The sequence below is a fragment of the Pteropus medius genome, unplaced genomic scaffold, assembly GCF_902729225.1.
Source record: "Pteropus medius unplaced genomic scaffold, Ma_sr-lr_union100, whole genome shotgun sequence".
NCBI lineage: Eukaryota > Metazoa > Chordata > Mammalia > Chiroptera > Pteropodidae > Pteropus > Pteropus medius.
Genome location: NW_024349798.1, coordinates 11,819,422 through 11,843,207, shown reverse-complemented (window position 1 = coordinate 11,843,207; position 23,786 = coordinate 11,819,422). Strand labels below are relative to the sequence as shown.

The following is a 23,786-nucleotide window of genomic DNA, read 5'->3' as shown; positions in this document are numbered from 1 at the left end:
AAACACAGGCCCAAAATGGCGTCACTCCTGATAAAAGCCCATGACGCCAAACCTAGATTTAATACCTGATCCAACTGACGTTTCAACTTCTCTCAGAAACGTCATCTTAATCGACCAGTCTGGAATTTTCTGGTCCAGCACCAGTAACGCAGTCTGTCACACAGGCTTTGTCCACTCCCCACAGAAAGGAGAGGCTAGCTACGCAACAGGAACCCTTCCTCTTTCTTCCCTCCCCCTCAAAAAGGTGTCCTGGCTCCAAAGTAATCCTTCGTTTTCTTTTGTTAATAGCTCCCTTGCCCCACCCTTCCATTTTGTACGACTCCAAGGAGTGCTCTTCCAGGTGCCCGGTGGGATGCTGTCTGATTTGTGGGGCTTGTCAAAAAGCCAAACTGGACCGTCAAATTTACTCAGCTGAACCGTGTTTGTTAACATGTTGAGGCATACTGGCATTTCCGCTCATGCTGCCTGGGCCCTCTCAGCCTCTGGGCAAGGAGGATGGACCCGTAGGCAGGAGAGTCCAGTGTCTAGGGGAGGGCCAGCACTGAAGAAATGGGGTGAGTCTGGATTACGCAATCTCGCTGCTGTGTTTACGAAGAAATCGTTCCTCAGCATTGCAGAAGACCCAGCAGATGGGTTACTAATGAAGAGAATGTGATTGTTTATTTGAAAAACAAAAACTATTTTTGCAACTGATAAATCATTGCTTGACTCTTTGCCCAAACAAGAAGCCAAAAACAATGTTTCTGAAGTTTAAGAAGCAGTTCCCAAGTCCAAGGAACAGCTTCAAAGCCATCTTCCAAGGTACTTTGCAAGCACATTTGGACAACAAATGAAAGCTCTCTAACTTTTAGTTTTTTGGCTTGGGTTTTAACTTGGACATCTTAGAACAGGGATCTGCAAACCATCCTTCCACTTCCATGACCCATCCGTGCACATATCCAAGTTGTATTTATTGAACACCTACTATGTGCCGGGCACTGTGCTGGTGCTTTGTGTGTGGGGTCAATAACACAGACAGGAATCCTACCCTCATGGAGCTTAGATACTAGCAGAGAGACTGAAGACAAGCCAAACAACAAACAAACAAAACTAACTGCAAATTATGACAAGTACTCTGGAGACCACAATTGAGACTCTGTGACAGAAAAGAGTAGGGGGCTGCTTGATCAGAAGAGCCAAGTCGGGCCTCTCTGAGCAGGTAAAGAGCTAGAGGCCAGCCCTGAGGAATGAGGAGAAGCCAGCCATGCAAAGCACTGGGGAACGGGGGAAAGAGGGGCATTCTAGATGCAGGAATGACAGACAGACTCACTGGAGACGCCCTGGTGGGGCCCACTGGGGACAGGTACCTTACACGAGCATCTTTGGCTTTGCACTGAGCTCGCTCTGGCCCTGGCTGGCTGCATGGCCTCAGGTAGATCAAACCTCTGTGCTCCTCACCTTTCTCATGTGGACAATGGGGAAAAGTGGGGAGACTATGACTTGGGTCTGTCCCAGCCCTGAGATGGGAAAACTGTGGCATGTTCCAGGAACTGAAATGAGGCCAGAGAACAGCCAGCGAAGGAGAAAGGGAAGCATAAACAGGACCAGAAGGTGAGTAAGGGTCAAGTCATACAGGGTCTTAAAGTCACGATAAGGAATTCTGATTTTAATTGCCAGGGGAGGCCACTAACAGGAAAATTTTGTACTTTTAAAAGATGACTATGCTGCGATGGGGAAAGGGGGGGTGAGGTGTGTCGCTGTTGTCTCCATAAGAGACAATCGCCAGCTGTGGTGGAGGTGGGACAGAGTGGCCTAATTTGTTCTCAAAGACCTGCTTTAAACAGCTGGAAGTGGTGACCCAGAACACTGTTGAGACGTATCATGAAGCTCAGGCAGGCTCACCGGGGGAAAGCATCTGGTTTGATTGGTGATGCCTGCCACAGGCACTGGAGAGGAATAGCAGCAACACGTGTCAGTATCGGTCCTCTGTCTACAGAAACTTCAAGCAGTGCTTCTCACACTGTAGTGTGTGTACCGCTCACCTGGGGATCTTTAGTAAAACTTCAGATTCTGAAAAAGTGGGGGTGAGCCTGAGACTCTGCATTTCTAACATGCTCCCAGGTAATGATGCCAATACTGCTAGTCCAGAGACCTCACTTTGAACAGCAAGAATCTAGGGCAGGGGTCCCCAACCCCCAGGCCACAAGCTAGCACCAGTCTGTGGCCTGTTAGGAACCAGGCTACACAGCAGGAGGTGAGCAGCGGGTGAGAGCAAAGCTTCATCTGTATTTGCAGCCGCTCCCCAGCGCTAGCATCACCGCTCAGCTCCGCCTGAGATGATCAGGCATTAGATTCTCATAGGAGCCCCGGTCTCTGGTGCCATAAAGGTTGGAGACTGCTGGTCTAGAGAACTTACTCTTTTTTCTCCATAGATTTGCATAGGATGAGCGCCAGCTCCCAGGGCTCGACATAGACGCGAACTCAACAAATGTTCATTGAATTGAGTTGGTCTTTTGTGTGTCTGTGTGGACTTTCAGCCCTCAACATGCACTAAAAAGAACTCCGAAAATTTCCTGATAGCTGACTTCAGAAAAGCATCACCCTGGAATATGACCAACATCGCGTGCACGTATTGTACGCCTTCTGCACCTCAGCCAGAGTTGAAGAGCATCTGGGTGGGGCTAAGGCGTCCAAAACCAAAAGAAGTGATAAAAATGCAAAGGCTGGACATCTAGCTGCTTAGCAGGGCTGATTCTTAGCACAGGGTTATGATGTGTGGGTGACAGGAAATACTCTAGGGAAGGAAAGAGGAGCAGCTGGGAGGCCCCAGGAGAGCGGCGCTGGGCCCCTTGCTGGCCCTCGGCTGCACTGCATTATGACAGTAACATGGGCTCTTACAAAAGCCCAGGAGAGCTTGCGTCCCACGTCCATTCTCCACCACACTCCTGGGCCATAATCCCAACTCATTATGAGCGTCGGCCAAGTCCAAATGTCCTTTCTGAAGACAAATCCAAATCAGCTCTGAAATCAAGGATCACGACCAGACCCTGTTGCCCGCAGATGGAACCAGCTGGCCAGTAGGCTCAGTGTTAAATCAATGTTCCCCAAACCTGAAGGCTCAGCCCAGGCTTTCGGTGTCCCTGGAAACCAGAGCACTTTCTAAACTTCACAGAGACCCTGCGGCTCCACGCAGGCCCAGTCACGCCAAGAGCTGCCTGCCTCTTATGAATCATACAGTCTACAGATTCTTTTCCCCATCTCTCTTTCTCTCTCTCTCTTTTAAACTCACAGAATTACAAAAGCCTTAATTTTTCAAGAGATTACCTTAATAGCGCACATTCATTTTCAGGGGGCCATTAAAAAATCATGAGAACATTCTCCTGTTGCAGGGGGTGATGTATGCTCTCAAGTCAGCATATACCTTGCTTTTGGGCCTCTGCTCATTACAACATCCCAAATTCCCAGACAATAGTAATTCAATTTATTCTGCACCTTTCTGAGCGGCTGCCTATTAACATTAAACACATTAAACATTAGAAACAGCATTTTTCGGGTCGCCAAATGTTGAACAAGACTGTTCTTTAGATAATGTAAGAGCCAAAAGATTAGTCATCACCAGGACTGATTGTGAGGAAGGAGTGGGACAGCAAAGAAGTCATTTGCATGCGAGGGATTTCAGACCTTGGATGAATCTGTCTCTTGCTACAATGCCGGAGGACGAAGGCTGGATGCTGGCTAGTTTCCAGAGCTCAATTGCTTCATCTGTCTAATGGGGGTTTTTTAAAGAGCAGGAGAGCCTCTTCATTACCGTAGAGTTAACTACAACAAGGATGGCAAAGTCAACGCGTTTTTAATAGATCAACAGTGCTGGGTTCAGAACTAAGAAAAAGACTTGTTTGGGTTTTGCTGAGATCTGATCAGATCCCTATATCAGCTGCCCAGATCTTTGAACAATTTAGAAAAGGACCTCTAACCTCCTTAGAGGTCCAGGATGCTGCTTCTACCCTTTCACCTTGGCCCTGGGCCGACCTGCATGCCTGTTGCAAACTTTACAACACATCCAGAGCCAAGTATGAAAGGTGTCTTTTAAAGACAGGTACGTGAAGATCTCAGCCATCTGATCACCACACCAAAGGCTCTGTTCATTAGAATAATGTGAGTTAGAGAAGGTTTTTCACTGAGGTTAAAGAGGTGAAGATTTACAGACTAGCTAGAAATGTTACACAGTACTCTGCCTTTGCTTGGATAGAGCATAACAGCTGAGAAGCACGACTGCCTTTATTCTTTGGGGGAATCAGGCTCAATTCTGAACTGGCCCTGTGTATGGCCACTGATCTGAATTCCTGATGTTAACTGATCCTGCCTCTAGAATATTGTCACATTTGCCTTAGGCCCCTTCGCAAGGAACTGCGGAAATACCCAAAAGAATACAGAGCTGGTACCCCGTTAAGCATGTACCGGTAATTTAAGGTCACGTGACCCTAGATTACCTGGTCTTGTGCCTGCCCGTCGTTAAAAAAAATCTTTTGACTAAAGAAAGATCAATCATTAAGTTCAATGATCCTCCCTGCTTTTGCGCATAGGGTTTCTTTAGAATTCTTCAGAATGCTTTGGCCATCTCAGTCTTCCCTTTTTGATCTGGAAAATACCCACTCAGTCCTCCACCCTCAACACAGATGTCACTTTCTCCAAAACCCTTCCCCGATGCTATCCTTAGGCCGAGAATGGGTGAGGGCTCTCCGTCATACTTGTCACACCTGGACTTCTCTCAGTGCCACTTTAGGGGATGTATCATACTGTACTGTAACTTCCCCGACTTGTCTGTGAGCTCCGAGGGCAGTGTCCGTGTCGCATGTCTGCATCCAGCATCTTGCACTAGGCCTGGTCCGTGGCAGTCCCTCTGTAATCGTGTGTCAGGGAAAACCATGAAGCAAGGAGAGGGAGGGAGAAAGAAGCAGGAAGGAAGGAGAAAGAAGAGGAAGAAAGACGCAGTAGGGAGGGAGCTGTGTTATTTGCCACGTCTCTTCCATTCCTGAAGTCTGATACAGGTGCCCGATAACCTACTACAGTGACACCCTGGACAAGGAATGGCTGTCGACACCAAATTGGGGCACAGAAGTAGGAAGCGCGGTGGGTGCCCAGAACCTCGAGAGGAAAGAGGATGGAGTCAAAAGACTTAACATAAAAAAAGAGACCTGTGTGCAAGAGGAAGTCCGAGCCTGTCAGAGAATCTCTTGGGTAGGCAGATCAGGCGCCTCTCCCAGTGCCACTGCCACCCGTCACCAGATGTACCAGCGCTGGTGCACCTCCCTGATCGGCTGTGCGATCTTGGGCAAGTGACTCAAGCTTTCTGTTTCCTCATTTGCAGGAGGGAGAGCTCAGTAGCACATACCACAGAGGACGGATATGAAGATTAGACGAGTAAGTGGACAGATCAATCAAACAGTCCCTGGCACAGAGTGTGCGCGACTTAAACGTCAGCCTTTCTTCCCTTTCCAGCACCCTCTCTGCCGAACATTTGCCTTCTGGTCCAGTTTAAAGACAGAGATGACAGCGTTCACACCCTCGGCTTTGCGTGCGAGTTGAACTGAGACTGTACGGTCAGTGATAGCACCCCACTAACCAACCCCTCTCTCTCACAGTTTCTCGGAGTCCCCAAGGAAGGATGGGACCGACTGTCAGAGTAAGAGGCAGAAAGGGGGCATTGCTAACAGAGGCATAGGAAGGCAGTCAGGGCCGGGTCACATGGGGTCTCGGGCACCAGGGTTTTGTAACAGCTGCTGCCCAGTTCTTCTCAACCCAATGTTCCCCCAGGACGGTGCCAAGGTTAAACCTAGGGAGGCTGTCCCCTGTAAGCCATGAGGTCCCATCCGGCCAGCCTTTGGACATGGACACGAGGAGGTCCTCCCTTCTCAAGCTCAGTTATACAGAGAGCCGCACGCCAGCCCCCACTGGACCTCGGCTTGCAGCCCCGCCCTCCAGTCTCTCCCCTCCCCACTCAGCTTTCTCTGTGCTTGCCACTCTTCGGAACGATTAGAACTTACTACGGCATGCCTTGCAGAAAATGCTGAGTGGAATGAAGGAAAAAATTCTCCTTCACGAGATTCATATATGGGCAGGAGCTACAAACAATTCAGGGCGCTAAAATTAATTCGCTCCCTTGCCAATGAAGAGAGAGGGTGAGCATCGCGGCAGACTGTAATAAAAACGCACTTAATGTGTACAGCACATATTTATTCATTTTTAGAAAATTTTCAATGCTGCCACCCTCCTTCTCCCATAAAATCTGACCATCCTACTCAGCTTCTATTCTTATCCCTTGCTCATTTGCGTAATTTTAACACTGCAAAATATAGCTAGCCTAAGAATATTTTTTTATAATTACACCCATCAGAGGAACTGTCAGTATCTAATGAAGGATAATTTCAGCTATTATAAGAAGCTTAAAAGATCATTTTCATGAATAATTCGTAATATGAATCATTAAATTCAAACAATGTCAGAAATTTCAAAAAAAAAAAAGAAAAGAAAAATATTTTAGGTGTCTGAAAGTAACCATCCCTCTAAAGGCAGAATCCAGTTTCTGACATGCATAGAAACAACACAACACTTTGGGGAAGATCTTTGTTTGAGGAAAAGAAACATACAAACCAGCTCATCTCACTTCCCACTTTAAATTTTACGCCAGGTCCCCCCGGGCTTGAGGATAAAATCCAAGCCTCTTTGCAAGTCGCACAAAGGGCTTTTTGCTCTGACCCCTGCCTGTCTCTCCGGCTCATCTCTCACCTCTTCCTCCTACTGAGAAAGAAAACCCGTGTGAAAATGAAACAAACCTACACTGGAAGCAGAACCAAGAGGCAGAGAGCTATATCTTCCTGGTAAACTGTCTGCGTACCTGGATCCAGCCATACCTGCACCCTATGCTTTTTAGGTCTGTGAGATAAATACATTTTTTTTTGTTGGCCTCAGTAGTTTCTATTGTTTGCCAAAAGCAGCGGGAGCAGTTCCATTACTAAAATAAGGCTGCAGACTTCAATGGCTCCTAAGGGAATAGGAGAATCACGTTTCCCATGGCTGGTCTAAGCCAAAGCCCACAGAGCCCTAAGCAAGGGACACAGTGGGCATTGTGGCCGTGTGTGTGTGTGTGTTTACATACGTGCATGTGCACGTGAATGCTGGGGTCGGGGGATCGTCAGAATCGATGTATGAGTGATTAGGCTAGACCTGAGGACGGATCACCTGTGAGACATAGGCTAACAGGTGTGTCCATACTGCATGGTGGCAAAGCCCCCAGGTGCACTCTCTTCAGATGACCAAAGGACAACTCCCATTGCCAAAGGAAATCGGTCTGTGTCCCACCTTACAACTATAAAAATATTACATATTAAAATATGTATGATTTTTCAGTAAGAGGAACAATGTTTAGACCTTAAATAAGGGAAGGAGGGAGGAATGGCCTTGGCCAACAGACAAAATATCAAAACTTCTGAACTAGATTACAAGATTCCAGAAGAATACCCCTTCCTGTAAAAGAATGTTTTCAAGCTGCAGGCTATAACTTTAGTAAGGTGGCAAAAATAATTCAGTGAGTCACAACTGGTTTGTTAGAATGGAACAGGATATAAAACATGAGAATGTTTTGTATGCAGTAAAGGTTAAGTAGTGGTCAAGGAAGACTGTCTTAATTACATAGATATATGTGAATGTATATGCTTAAAAGTGTATTTCTTACTGTGAGCCACAGTCAAAAAGGATTGAAAACCACTTTTATAAAAGATGTCAGATCCTAAAAAAAAAGATGTCAGATCAGAGAGGACATTTGATGACATGACATATTGGTTTCAAACCAAAGGCAACTGGTGGGCACAGAACCTACACTTTCACTCAGTGACTACGCTTCTATAAATCTTTCCCACCAAAATGAAATCCCCAGGATATAAAGATACATGTGTACAGAGCTTATTGCAATACTGCTTGTAGTGGCCAAAACCTGGAAACAACCTCAATGCCACCGACAGTAGAATGATATTAAAAATTATAGCAGCCACAATGGACTCTAATATGCAAATATTAAAAAGAATGATTCGAATCTGTATCTATTTATCTGGAGGAAGCTTCGTGACTGTTGAGCAATATACTATCACCTGAGAAAGGCAAAGTAGATCGGGGTCAGCAAATTTTTTCTTTAAAGGGCCAGATATTACATACTTTGTTTTCCAGGCCATGCGTTCTGTGTTTGAACTAGTACTTATATCGAGAAAGCACATACAGACAATACATAAATGAGTGTGGCTGTGTTCCAATAAAACTTTATTTACAAAAACAGATGACATGCCAATGGGCCACAGTTTGCCAACCCCTGATAGAAACTGTAATCCCATCTTGCGGGGTGGGAAAAGAAATAGATAGAACAGGTATATCTGTGTTTGTAGAGTACAGATTTGTGTTAAGTTTACATGTATCAATTAACTCTGGTTGTCTAAAGTGGGGAAAGATTATTAATCTCTTTATACATCTCTGTATTGTTGGACTTGTTATAAAGAGTATATATAATTTACTTTTAAAAATTCCAATAAAATATTAAATAAAAAATGTATAAAATACAAGTTATGCAGTGATTGCTTTCACTAAAATCAATTCTAATACACTTAACTAATATTTTTACCATTGCAAACAGAAGGAACCTTGTATAATTCATATTTAATTGATGTCAACTGTCATACTAGAAACTGTCCAAACAAGATGGAAAGAGTAATAAGTTATGGGAAGCCAAGAAAATAAATTTTATTCTCCTCTTCCAGTGGGAGACCGAATGACACAGAAAGAGTAATTTAAAACTAAAGTTTGTAAACCTGGGATCCACTGTTACCTGAGCCAGGTAGCCATTATCCAAATATTACATATGAAGTGGCTGAGTTTATGCCATCCCAAATGACATGGCAGTTGAGCAATAATCCAAGATTTAGACCTGAGTCTGAATCCCGATTTAATCAAATTCTCTCAGTACTGACCAGTAGCTGATCAATAGGACATAGGCCCATGTTAAATCTAATCCTCCATGCCACAAGGACACCCTAGATTCAAAGAAGAAATTAAGCATGGGACGCAAAGTAATTGACTACCTTACTTCTTAAACATAAAGAGAAAGATGACTGTTTCATCCAAAAAGGGAGAGAATTTCAAAGTACTGAGTAGAGAGCATCTTCCACATTTTACTTCTCCCCATTTCTCCAATGAAACTGATCCCATTACTGCCATTGCTAGCAAAGCCAGTACCACCAACTCTCATTTGTTAACCAAAAGCAGAGTAGCAGCTAAACTAGAAGTGTGGCAGAAATGGCTGGTGTCTCCTAACAGCCATGCTTTCTTTCTTTCTTAGCAAGAAAAACATCATTTTTTTGCTGGGTGCCTACCTGGCCATCTGGGTAGAAACAGAGACAAAGCCTCCCAGCATCTCTTGCAGCTAGGTGTGGCCACATAAAAGTGTCACTGGCAAATTGCAGATGAAAAGATTAATGAACTTGAAGACTCAGGAATAGAAACTATCCAAAATGAAACATACAAAGAGGAAAAAAAAAAAAAGCCTGGTAATCTGCCAAGGTCGCACTGCTGGCAAAGGGCGGAGCTTTCCTGGCCAAACACATTCATGCTCTAACACTTCTAACTATGGGCACCTTCATGCATGCTGTCCTATCCTACTCTGGAAAGGAGGTGAGGAAGGGGACAACACAGCAGTAGCCAGCTTGCATGCCCATCAAACTCCACCCCATCACCTTGGCACAAATGTTACTGACAGGCACTTGACATAATTTACACTCACATTGTAACACTGCCTGATTTTCCTATTAAAATCCTTACCAATTTTTTTTGGGTGGGGAGGGAGTTATGCCATGAGCTTTCTTCTTAGCCCATAAAATCTATGTGTCAGCTAAGAGGGTAAAAGATCGCCAAGCCCTTCAGGCAGGGTGTGTTTATCCCAAGCATGTTCATAAAACAAAGCACTATACCTATCTGTAAGACTATATTACTAGATTTTAAAAATGCTTAGGGTTTATAAATTATTTTTGTGTTCTTCTCCATTCGTCTATCTTTTTTTAATTCTCTAGAATGAATATGATTTCACTTTAACAAGGAAAGTAAACACAAATTGTTTTCCAACAATAAAGTTGCTAAAAAGCAATTTGAAGGCAAGCCATGGATGAGTTCAGCAGATTGCTTTTGGCCCATGGGTGTACGTCTGCTTATTGTCTACTCTAAATCCTTCATTTTACTCAGAAGGAAGCCGAGACCACAGAAGCAAGGCCTCAAAACTGTGCATGCACCATTCCCGGCTGCCCAGCTATGGGACCCCTGCACTCTGCTAATGGCATTATAATGAGACAAAACAAATGCAAATGAAGGCAAGAGTAATTAAAGGTAGAGCTGAGCTTGGTCTAATTGGCTCCACTTGGGGGAAGTAAAGCGCTCTTTTGGAGGGATTGGGCCCCCAAAACAATGAGATTATGAGGAAAAAGTCGGAGAGAAATGGAAGGGTAATGAGGAGCCTGGCAAGGTGACAAGTTTGGGGTATAGCACGTATCTAAGATGCCTCCCAGTAACTCGGGTCAAGTGCACCCAAGTAGCGCATCACATGGCTCGAGTCCACATCCTTGCCTGTTCTGCTCACTGGCTTCCAGGTACTCCCTCTCCAGGACCCAGGTTACTGTCTCTACCCTGTCACCCAGTCTGTGAGCTCCACAGTGGTAGATACTGTGTCATTCACTCGTCTCAGGACATCCATGATCTGGCCCACTACTCAATGGCTGGGCACCTTGGACAAAGTGCTTGACGATGAGGACGACAACAATCTGACACTCACACAGTGGATGGCAGGGACTTTAATCCAAGCAGTCTGGCCCTAAAATATGCTCTCAATGGCCTTTTTAAGCTTCCGTTTCCCCACATGTAATGTGGGGATGATAACAGTACCGACCTCACAGGAAGGGTGCCTATCAAGCAGCCAGCATAGGGCCTGGCATATGGTGCTCAATCCATATTATCTATTATAAGGTACTTAATGAATTCATTCATTCATTCATTCGTTCATTCGTTCATTCATTCATTCATTCGGTAAACATTAACCGATCACCTACCAGGTGTCAGGTATTGGTTTTAGATGCTGGGTACACAACAGTATCAAAAACAAGTCAGTCCCTATTCTCACAAAACTTAAATCCTGGTAAGTGGTTTTTTAATATGTCAGTAAAGAAAGGAAAAAATAAAGATTTTTAAAGTATAAAATAGGTAGCAGCACTATAGACCTGGGAATGACGACTGGAGGAAACGATGGTGGGAAATCACGGAGGGCTTCCTGGGGCAGTGACATCTGACTGCAAATCAGGGGTGTGCCAGGTCAGCAGAAGATTCTAGACAAGAGTGAATAAAAGGCAGAGGGCGAGAAGGCGCTCCACAGAGAGGGTGAAGAGGCAGTGTATTTCTACTGAAGTGGAAAGAATGAAATTGAGGCCACAAACCAGTGAAATAACCCCAGACCAAAAGATGGGCTTTATCTCTTTACAGGATGTCTATTTTTCTCTTCAGTCCATGAAAAAAAAATTTTTTCGACAAGTCACTGTCAGCCGAGGTACAAGACATCATTGCCCAGTCAAGCAAAGCAAAATGACCAATTGCTTTATGAAAGCTGTAATTAGAAACTTAAAACAGAGCAGTTTTCAGAACCAAAGTGGCATTTAACAAAACAGGCCACCTGTCAGCTTCCAAAAAGCAGAGAAGTTGAACACCCAGAGAGACGCTGATTGACAAACTACGACAACAATCACAATGCCAAGACAGCCCTAGAAAGTAGTGATGACAATAATAAATCTGTGCCTGGCCTAGGCCTCCAGGGAGAGAGCCAAAGTGCCCCAAGGGCTCCTGCTCTGTTTCTGGGTCTGTGTGCCCTCCCTAACAGTAAAAGGGAAATGAACGAAACTCATGAATCGATATTTGGTGTTCCCAGACAACTGCTTTTGCGATGACTTAGGAGAGGAAAGCATCTTGCAGCTTTAGCAAATACATGATCCCTTATGGAATCGTCAGGAAGACAGTCACTTCTAAAACCACGGACTGGATCCTCTCTCAGCGATGTATCTTTGATGGCACTAAAGGGTGGCTTAGGGGGATTTCAGAAACCGCCCCTACCCCTCCCACAAAATTTCCATTAGCCTCACCCTCTGCAAAGCCAGCTTGGGCAGGGGCTGCTGGCTACCTATCCGATAGTCAATTGTCCCTCCTTCTTTATGTGCCAATTAAGCAACCACATTTCCCAGCTTTCTTTGCAATTAGGGGAGGCCCAAGAGCTATCATTAAGAGTTATTGGGGGAGAGGAGGGTCCTGAAAATCTCCTTAAAGAAAGTTTATTATCCTTAAAGCTTTAAATCCTTATAGAATTCATTTGTGAAATGCACTCTCTGCCCTTCCTAATTTCTGCTTCTACCCTCCTGAAATACAGATGTGAGGGCTGGAACACCAGCCACCAACTAGGTACCATGAGGAAAGCATAAAGATAAAAAGCCATTTACTGAAGATAGTAGAGCAAAAAAATAAAAAAAGCAGCCTGAGTTCTCAACAATAATAAAAGCATCACACTAGCCCTGGACTAGACTATATACTTCTGGATTTGTTAGATTAAACAAACAAACAAACAAACAAACAAACAAACACCTTATAAAAGTCATTGTTACTACTTGGGTTTTCTTTTTTAATCAACCAAATCTAGTCTACCTGATACACTAGCCCAAATAAACATACAAATTCAGTAAAAACAAAGTACATGCTATGCAGATGCAGCCTCAAGACAAGGCCTCCAACCCCCTTCCCAACTAAAACACCAAACCTCTCCTACACAAAAGTCCTGGAGCTCCCAGCGTCTCCCATGTCACCCCAGCTGCGTGGTCATCTGTGTTTTTGCCGCCCACCATCCTCTCTTCTCACGTCAGAATCCATCCTACTTCTAGGGGTCCGCCCCTCTCTCAGTCTCAACCCAGTCTGTTTGGATGGGGCTGCTCCTACCTCAGCCCCCTCCAGGCACCAACACGTGAGCCTGGCTTGGCCCTCCAGAGTTCTAACCTGCCACCCACCCCCTAAGTCCCCAGGATTAGCTAAAGCAAGGCATGCCACCCAAGCTGGGCCTATCGGAGTTAATCTGGAAACATCTGTGGGTACAATCAGTAAGGACACCTTCAACAGCACTCAGAACTTTTAATACTCTTTATTAATCTAAAATAAATATGGAAAAGCACCTGTTAATTCTGGGTGCTGAATACATTGGGGGTGATCAGTACATTACCCCCTGGACTTTTCCAGTAAATTCTAATTTAAAAAAAAAAAAATCAGAGCATGGGCCACTGTCCCTGGAACGTCTTCCTGGGGCTACCAGTACTGAGTGCTGAGTAACATACCAAGGCTACATGTTCGGATATTTATTTAAGGTCAGGACACTAGCTAATCACACAAATGTTGTTTTACAGGATAATGAATTACAAAGCTTTCAGAGAGGTTTACTCTACAATTATGACCGTAATTATTCACCTACTTGCAGAATTTATTATTCAGGTGTTCTGCTAATGTGCCTTGACCTTCCACACCCTGGAGGCCCTTCAGAATGCATCTCCAATCCAAAATGACTTCAATAATTGCCTTGTGCTTTATAATGCCATCCCTTTGAAACTTCAAATAATTCTGTAAAGTCGACATTATTATCTCTACTCTTCAGATGAAAATATTGAAGCTCTGAGGTAAAAACTTATTCTACGAATTTGTAGCTAGCAAATGACAGAGCTGAAGTTCAACCCAGACCTCCGCCACGCCGACTGGAAAGCCTGTGCCTGTCTGTTGCCTCCATGCTCTGCGATCCCTTCTTCAAGCTCCTTCCCTTCTTCACGGAAGAAGAAAGAAATGCCAATTGTACTCCTTGCCTACACACAGCACTGCTACTGAGAAACGGTAAGGTTTCCACCGAGGCTGAGGACCAGTTCGGAGTCCCTCCTGCTCTGACCTGGCCCCCTGTATGGCTGATGGCACAAAATTTAGATTTCAGTCATGCAGGGAGAAGAGGGGAATGGAGTGGATTTGTCTCGAAATAAAGGGTAGATGCTGACCAGTCGACACAGGCGGGCATCTCTTGGTTAGCTGTCACACACCACCTCTGAGGTGGTATATAGATGTGGGTGGTAGCTCTGGCTTGGCCTCTTTCTAGGCGGATGACTGTAATGCTTAATTTCATGTGTCAACATGGCTGGGTCACTGGATATTTGGTCAAACACTAGTCTAAATGTCTGTATGAAGGTGTTTTTTATATGTGATTAACATTTAAACCAGTAGACTTTGAGTAAAGCAAATTACCCACCGTAATGTGGGTGGGCCTCATCCAATCCGCTACAGGACTGAAGACAAAAGACTGAAGTCCCCAGAAGAGAAAATGCTGCCTGGGACTCAAGTTGTAACATCAGCTTTTCCCCGGTCTCCAGCTTGCTGACCTGCCCGGCAGAATTCAGAGTTCCCAGCCTCCACAAAGGCACGAGCCAATTCCTTAAACTCGATCGAATCTTTCTAAATACATAGACAGATGTAGATGTAAATGATACAGATATATGTGTGTGCACATATGTATGTAAATGTCCATATGTACACATGTGTGTACATGGTTGGGGGCGGGGGAGGTGTTGCGGGAAAACCAGAAACACCTTTCAGAAAAAGGGAAGGTACGACATGGTCTCTTCATCCCAATTAATGACCGACAAGAAAATCAGTTACTTCCAACAGATACATATTTGCCAGATTCTTCCTACTGTAGACACTTACCAGCTACAGGGCATTCCTTCCAAGACTCAAGAGACTCACAAACTCGCGACCGCCCATCCCCACAGAATCGAGCTTCTCAACCGTCCTGCCCTATTTTCTGGGAACCCAGGGAAACCAAGCTTCCTAACTGAAAGCATGAAGCACATGCAGTGTGGAACGGGGGATCACTGAGCCTGCCACATGCGGGCAGAGATGCGACACACAAGAGAGGTTGATAACTTCCTATTTTTTTTTTAATTCTTTTGTTTCTTAAACTTTTAAAATTGCTCTCAAGCCTCCCTCATTTGTCAAGTTCCTCTCCCTGTATCTCCTGATTATTCTGAGTGCCACCAGCAACAGGCCATTTCTTCTCCCACTGTCCCTGAGCCTACGGAAGATTAATTAAATGGAGATGCTGACAAGAGCTGCAGCCTTAAAATCCATCGCTACGGAATAGGACTCTGGTGGCCAGGACAGATGACAACAGTGGAGTCTACCTAATGAGAGGGACAGTGGGAGGAAGAGCCCCACGACACGGCAACAGACACTGAGCATTCGGAAAGACAAATCCCAGAGAAATAAGAGCCCTTCACGAGGAAGGGATGGACTCCATATCCAATACAGAGCCAGTTGTTTGTCATAGAGCATATGAGCTATGGAAACTCAATTCAAGCTTGAATATAGAGGCAGGGGAGGTTAGTGCAATTATTGTTCTTATTAACAAGAAATTCAAGGTTGGACTGTCACATCAGGCACAGCTGGATTCAGGGGCTTGAAGGACCTCATCAAAACTCAGTTCCTCCTCGCTTCTCAGCTCAGCTCCTCTGTGTGTGATGGCCTCATTCCCAGCCTCCACATGGAGACAAGATAATTTCCCCAGCCTTCCAGGCCCAACAGAAAGAAAGAACTCTTCTCAACAGCCTATTAGAGCCCTGGGACCCAGCTGGAGCTGGCCGGCTAAGGTCAAGTAAAGGGCGAAGGGTGGAGGCCCACCTATGTCACAGGACTGATACTGAGTGAGGATGCTGGTCAAATGAGAAATGGACCGAGTGGGACCTGACACGATGGGGGACACAGATGTCTACTCTGCACAGGCAGATGAAGGAGTCAACTCAAGCCACATGACAAGGGCAGACCCATGTCTTTCTGGAATGCTATGTTCAGCAGGATTCTCCTGGTAGGAGAATCTCTTCCTTAGTATGAAAAGCAAGCTCTGATTTATAGGCAAATGCTCCTTCAGAAGAGCCCATGAGAAGCCCAGCACCTAGCAAGGTTCTGTTCAGCAACAAAGACCTTCATAAGAATGTCCTCCCGTGGGACATGCAGAGAAACCAGCCACCCCAGCTGCACACATGACCACTGACCACATCCAAAAACTGATGCCAAGGGTCCACTGAACAGTGGGGCCACAACTGCACAGCCCTGGGGGCTTCACCTCTAACGTCCAGAGCAGGCTGTGACAGGAACCATCTACCAGAACTGGTACCAGAGACCCCAGGGTGGGACAAATAGGGACCAAGGCAAGGATTTCCCCTGCTTGACCAGACAAGCATACCATGCACAGGTGTGGGAGAGACACAGGAAAGGAAGGGGAAGGGGGCTTTCCTGTTCCAGGTGAGGCTGCAAATCAAAGGCCACAGGTCTCCTCTGAGGTCCCAAATTTGTCCACTGGGGAACCTCTGACCAAAAACCCAACTTTCAAAAAACATCAGCCTTCCAACCACGAGCTCCACGAGATAATGACAAAGATGATGCATCAATGACAAAGTTAATACCTCAATTTAAGTGAAGTTATGTTAACTTCCTATCGCTACTGTAACAAACTGCCACAGATTTGGGGCCTTAAAACAATACAGATTTATTATCTTGCAGTTGAGGAGGTCACAGGTCACAGATGGCCTTTACAAGCTAAAATCAAGGTGTCAGCAGGGCCGCACCCCTTCTACAGGCTCAAGGGAAGAATCTATCTCCTTGCCCTCTCCATTTTTTGGAGGATATCCACATTCCTTCGCTTGCGGCCCCCTCCTTCATTTCCAAAGTGCACCACTCCAACCTCTGCTGCTGTTGTCACCGCTTCTCCCTAACCCTCCCGCCTACCTCTTAAAAGGGCCCTTGTGATTACACAACGGTTATCTGGATAAACCAGAATAATTTCCCCATCTCAAGATCCTCGACTTAATCACACCTGAAAAGTCCCTTTTGCCATGGGAGGTGGTACATTCAGACTCTGGGGACTGTGACACAGACGTCTTTGGGGGACCACTATTCTGTGTACCCTAGCATTTTCTACCCAGACTCTGACTCAAGCATGTTATCTGAATTATATCACTCAACATTTAGTCTTCATGACAATGACCGGTGAAGTATATACTGTTTTAATCCTAATTTTATGACTGTACGAAGGGGCTGTAAGAGGTAAAGTGAGATGGTAAAAGTACTAATATTATTAACTGCCAACATTAATTGATTGGCTACTACATATCAGATATTATTCTAAGTGCATTCCGGGTACCAATCGGGCTGGCCAAGGAGCAATTTAGTAGACTCACGACAGTCATGGTGTAGCAAAACTGTGGAGAGAAGAGGCATACAGCACCACCCCATTTGAAAAACTGATCATTTTTCTATCTACCTGCATTTCTGATTAATATTAATAATAGCTAAAGTTTTCTCAGTACTTACTCGATGGTAGGCATTATGCTAAGATGTCCATGGGGACTGCCTCATGAGGTAGATGCTGTCAACTAACCCTACTTTACTGATGAGAAACTCAGGTACAGAGAGATTAAGGAACTTAACCAGAGCTGGGGTTGGAAGCCGGGCGGCCTAAGTCCAGAGCTCTATCCTCCACCACTGCAGCGTTCTGTCGCTTCCGCCCGCGGCCTGATGCGACTTAATCATGCTGCAGGGTTCACTACCTCGTAACTATCTCCAGACTCTAGACATAAAACTCCCTAAGTACACAAATTGATATGACTGTCGCTAATAATCTAGCGAGTAAGTCTTACAATGTTAAGTTAAGCAAGAATATACAGCAGGGTTTTCCGTCTAATTAATTTTCCAGAATCCTATTTTTCTAATTCAACATCGCACGTTGAGTGTCTACTACGTGCTCGGCTCAGGGGTGATGAAGACGCAAGGCTTGGCCCTCTCCCCACCCCGGCGCAGTCTCCCCCTTACCTTCAGCAGTTTGGCCTTCTCTTTTCAGCATCTGGACAGCTCCTACATATTTCTTCAGCTGGACTTTGAGAACCTCATTTTCCCTGCAGGTACAAGAATGTTAAAAAATATTTTTTTTTAATTGGCAATTTAGAACCAAAGTGGGATGGGGGGAGGGGCAGTCTGTGTAAAGAAAAATATGCAATGTGCATCTTATAAATATTAATATATTTTCAATATCTTCACTGGAAAAAACGGTGAAGGGCACATGTACAGAATGCCTTCAAGAACTGTTCTTTCATGATGGAAATAAGCTAACTGTTCCTAGTGCCCACAAATTCAGGATGATGACATTTGCTGTGCTCAGGTTATATGAATCTATCCATCTGTTAGGTGTGTATTCTGGACCTGTAATATTCTCTCCATTTCAGAAGCACGTACCAAGGACTGTATTCAACCTGGGCAATACTCTTAATATTTTTATTAACCGCTACACGGACTGAATATTCAGTTTGCCAGGCATCACATCAAGTCTTTAGGTATCTCATTTAATCCTTCCAAGCTATTATCACAACACTCATTTCACAGACGAGGAGACATAAAGAGGAGAAACGGTTAACCAGGTTCACATCCACCCCCACATACGACTGTGCTGTGAAACACGGATCTCAGGCCATGACAAAACCCCACTCTGCTGAGCCCACTCCCCAGGTACTCTAGCTAAGGAAGACCATGTGGGGACTGGGAAAGAAGACTACAGTTTGTTGAGTATTTATGACCTAGCTCGGACTTTACACATGTGACCTCATTGAATCAAGTATGCATTTGTTTATTTATCCATTGAATCAAGCATGCATTTGTTTATTTATACTCGGTTCCCAAGGCACAGAAGAGCTTTGAAGGTCTTAAGATTTGGACTTGGTTTCTTACCACCCCAGAGAGAGGTGCCGCTTCCATATTTCCTGTTTCTGTCCCGCCCCTCAAAGGTTTCAAGCCTGAGTGCCTTTAAACAAGCTAGAGTACTTCCTCACAATGAAAAGAGCTCTATGACTGGGGTTCTTTGATGATTACGAAAATACATTTAAAACTGAAAAGGCTCATTGCAAAATACTCAATTAGAAAACATTTAAGAGGGCCTAATAATCAGCTGAAAATCCAACAGCTTGAAATAAACCCAACATTTTTATAGCTAACCTGTCATACCTCTCCCTAGGCAAGCATGCACACATACATCTAAATATAATTTCTGCGGATGAAACATCTTTCGCATTCCTTTAATTTTTTTTGCTTCAAGTCTTTTTTCCCTTGGTTACTGTTCCACTCGCCCCTTCCCCACCACAATCAACGTTAAAAGCTTCGTATGCACATTTCCTACCTTCCTCCACGCTAGTCACTACGAACCTGATACACTCGAATACTTTATAAAACCAGCTCATATTACAAATTTTTCTGCAACTGGATTTGTCTCATTTAACAATTCGCCACAGAAAGCTTCTAACTCGATCTGCTTATGGATGGGAATGGCCCATCTTGATAGGGATGTGCCACAATTTACTCAGTGGAAAAGCCTGAGACCGCCCAGCGCTGGTTCTGTCGTCTGTTTGCAATGCATCTGACTGCGCCAGCCCGCAAAGATCGCGCTTTGTATTCTGCTTTTCTACACTACATTTTGGCAAAAAGAACATCCGCATCAACTGCAGACACTACCATATACTTAGGTGTCACCTGAGCACTCCACATTCATCTCCGCAGCTTTCGAGAGAGTAAAGCACAGCGCAGTCCCTTAATTATCACCCTCCTCCTAGACAGCCTGCCACAGATGCTTCTATAGGTGTCTGCACTTTCTCTGTCTGTGATATGAATAGCAAACATCTGAAGCTAAACAACTAACAAGTCCTGAAAAGGTTTGTGGGAGGAAAAATATTCCCCAATGTACAAGGATTTACAGCTTGTTTTCTTGGGTTCCCTCAGCCAGAGTCTTGTCACTCATCCCAGCCTAGTTCTAATCTCCGCATGTGAATTCAAGTCACATATGATCTGAAAGCTACGGAAAGCAAGCCATTTATGTGCATTTCTATGTGGCATAATTTAACAACGGTTCATGGCAGAACGTCCCAAAGAGGTAAAACAAGCAGGTTCTTTTCAGCTGACAGACAGACGAGTCGTGTCAACGTTTGGCTGCCCCGTCTCCTCACAGTTGCTCACACCTCACAGGCCGACGCTCGGCTTCCTTGTTCATCTGTGACTGCAGCCAGCATTGAAAGGTTTCAAGCAGCTGATTTTCTTCTGGTTTGGATCTTTTAATCGCATCTTAAGACTCTAAGTATCAGGCCTCAGAGATAAAAGCCAAGATTTTTCATATAAACCCGATTTCCATCAAAATGGTGAGAAGCCATGGAGAATATATCAAACCACTGGGCTGGCACCTTTGGGAGCCATGAAGTCAACCTGGCCAAGCTCGTATCAATGAACTTGCTTGCCTTTTGTGGGAAATGAACACTCTCAGGTCACTGGAACCACTTCCCAATGAAACTCAAACACCTGGAGGGCACGCTGACTCCTTCGAAGAGGCAAGAGGCTCCTAACCCCACAGACAGGATGAGGCCCTTCTGGTTTTTAATTTTTATTTTGAAGTATCTATAGATTCGCATGAAGTTGCAAAGATCATGCCAAGAGGTTGGTCGTGTGTACCCTCAGCCCGGTCTCCCCAGTGGCCACATCTTAAATCACTGTGGTGCCAGAGCAGAAGTGGGAGCCTGACCTGGGCATGCATGCGTGTGTGCATGTGTGTTTCTATGGAGTCCATTATTTTAACTGCTGCTCATAACAGTCCTGTGCCACAGCGTGTCTCTTAAGATGGAACACAGACTTAAATGACCACAGCAGACAGGCCAGGCAAGTGAGGAAAGCAAACCAGCTGTAAGACAAGAGGGAACAGGGACTGGAGGCTTTGGCAAACTACAGAGTTCTTGCCCCAGCCCAAGGTATTTTTAGAAACAACACATTAATGTCCCAAGAAAATAATTCCTAGACTCTGGGCAACTAATCTACAACCAGCTAACAGGACTTTAATTTATAGACAGAAGAACCATATAGAATTTCTCATTCTTATCATTACACAGACCTCTGTTATAATTATCAAATAAAAATGCCTTTTTATTTGACGCCTCATGAGACAACAGAATGGATCAACTAATTAAGCGTACTCTAACTATGAAAGGCCTCAGATCTGCAAAAGTGGCCGAAGCCCGCCCCAGCAGAGGCTTTCAGCCCTGCACAAGTCACACGTCAGGTGCTGTCACCTAAACAGGTGGGAGGCAAGATGAGCAGGGAAGTTTTGCCAGAGGCATGAATGGGAAATACGAATCAACAGCCTCAAGAACTGTATGCTTGTTGACTAAACAACTCCCTAGGAAACTATGCTCAGGAAATGACAAGGGGCAGAAGTCTCAAACATACACGAGGATGTTGTAAACGTATCAGAAAGAAACCGATTACGAAATAAACTTCTGATAGTGGAGGAGTGGGTAGATTATGGTGCATCCACCTATAAAAGGACACTACGGAGCCGTCAAAAGTCCGACGAATACGTGTGTCTATTAACATGGATGAACATTCACGATACGGCATTGCGTGATGGCGGCCAAGCACAAGAAAAGCACACTTACTATATCCCCTTCCATATGCTTATGCTATATATGTGCATTGGAAATATATACAGTACTCATTTCTAAATGATGGAATTAGGAGAATTTTTTTTTTTAATTTTCCGTCAAGACATTTTACTAGTGCACTAGAAAAAATATATATTTAGAGTAGGTTAGAGCTACAAAAAAAACCAAAAACAAAAACCTACATCTAAGACTATTCTTAGTGGTGAAAGACTGCATGGTTTCCCAATAAGACTGAGCAAAAGTCAAGGAAATGCCCCCTCACCACTCCCAGTCAGCACAGGTTTCAGGGTTCTAACCAGAGAAATAAGACCAAAAAAGGGATGCATGCAGAGAAAAACTGTCTCTATTGGCAGATGACAAAATTTTCTAGACAATCCCAAGAATCTACAAAAAGCTCCTAGAACTAATAAGTGAATTTTTCACAGTCAAATACAAAAACTAATTGTATTCTTATGCGCTACCAGCAATGAACCACTGGAAAACAAAATTGTAAAAAGAATTCTTTGTCACTGTTCCAAAAGATGAAATATATAGGTATAAATCTAAGAAAACATGCAGGATTTGAATGCTGAAAACTACAAAATACTGCTGAAAGAAATTGAAGCAGAAGTAAATACATGAAAATAACAGGTTCATGGATTGGAAGACTCGAAATAGTTAAGATGTCAATTAACAAATCAATCGATTTAATGCAAGCCCAGCAGGATTGTTTTGTAGATAGAGACTAGCTGATTCTAAGATTCATATGGAAAGGAAGAGAAACTATAATAGCCAAAATCATTTTGAAAAAGCAGCACAAATGTGGAGGATGTATGCTACCTAATTTTAAGACTATAAAGCTACAGCAACCAAGGAATGCAGTACAGGCGAAATGACAGACACAGACCAATAGAACAGAACAAAGAGTCCGGAAATAAACTCACAAATATGGCCAAGTAATTTCTGGCCAAGATACAAAGACAATTCAGGAGAATTTCAACACATGGTCTTGGAATAACTGGACTTCCATGTGCAAAAAACTAAATTTCAACTAATACTTCATACCTTATACAAATCTTAGCTCAAATTAGACTACAGATAAATGTAAAACAAAATTGAAAGAATTTCCATCTAAAACAAAACCAGAGGATATAAAATGGAAAATCTCACACATGTGCCCTCAGGACGACAAAAACTTAAAGAATAAGAGACCGATTTCCCATAAATACCAGATTTACAGAAAACTGGTGCAACGGACCCCCCTGCAGCTTGCTACAGGTTTACATTTCCCAAACTGCAATTCCTCTGCTATTCCCCAACAAATGCACCTTTCTGAGCATGTCTCAGTTTACCTCTTTGTTTAGGTCAACAAAACTATAAAACTTTTGAGGAAATTTTCATGCCTAAACTGGGGTTAGGTAAAGAGTTCCTAGGTGTAACACCAAAAGCATGATCAGTAACAGAAAAAAGAATTATTAAATTGGATTTGCTCTGTCAAAGTCACTGTGAAGAACATGAAAACACAAGCTACATACAGACTGGGGAAAAAATATTTATAAATCGTACAGACGTATCTAAAATATGTAATGAATTATCAAAACAACCAAAAAAAAAAGACTAATAAAAAATGGTGAGGACAAAATATGTGAATAGACAATTCACTGAAGAAGATATACAAACAATAAATAAGCACATGAAATGATGCTAAACATCATTAGTCATTAAGGAAATGAAAACTAAAAAACACAGTGAGATTCTACTATAAACCTATTCGAATAGCCTAAAAAGTTTTAGTGACAATATTAAGTGCTGGGGAGAATGTGGAGCAGGTATGCAAAACAGTTCAGCCGCTCTGGAAAATGGTATCACAGCTTTCTATAAAGTTAAATATACATTTGTCATATGACCCAACCACTTACTTCTGGGTATTTTTCCTGAAGAAATGAAAATTTGTTGTTTACACAAAAATATGTACATGAATGTTTATAGCAGCATTATTCATAAGCACCCAAAACTGGAAACAACTCAAATATCCTTTAACAGGTAAATGGTTAAACAAACTATGGTACATCACTACAAAGGAATACTGCTCATCAATGAGAAGAAATGCACTATTGATAAATGTAAAAACTTGGATCGAGTCTCAAAAACATTATGCTAAAGAAAGCAGTCGTG

General features: G+C 43.9%; 1 protein-coding gene across 6 annotated transcripts in view; it reads right to left on the bottom strand.

Annotated features, from left to right (window-relative positions):
* Positions 1 to 23,786, bottom strand: part of SNX29 (sorting nexin 29) — a 440,342-nt gene that overhangs the window by 258,077 nt on the left and 158,479 nt on the right. For all 6 annotated transcript variants that reach the window (XM_039885359.1, XM_039885355.1, XM_039885356.1 and 3 more), the window contains one exon: positions 17,980 to 18,062. In XM_039885359.1, coding sequence (XP_039741293.1) covers positions 17,980 to 18,062 — 83 coding nt within the window. The remainder of the gene's footprint in view (positions 1 to 17,979; positions 18,063 to 23,786) is intronic.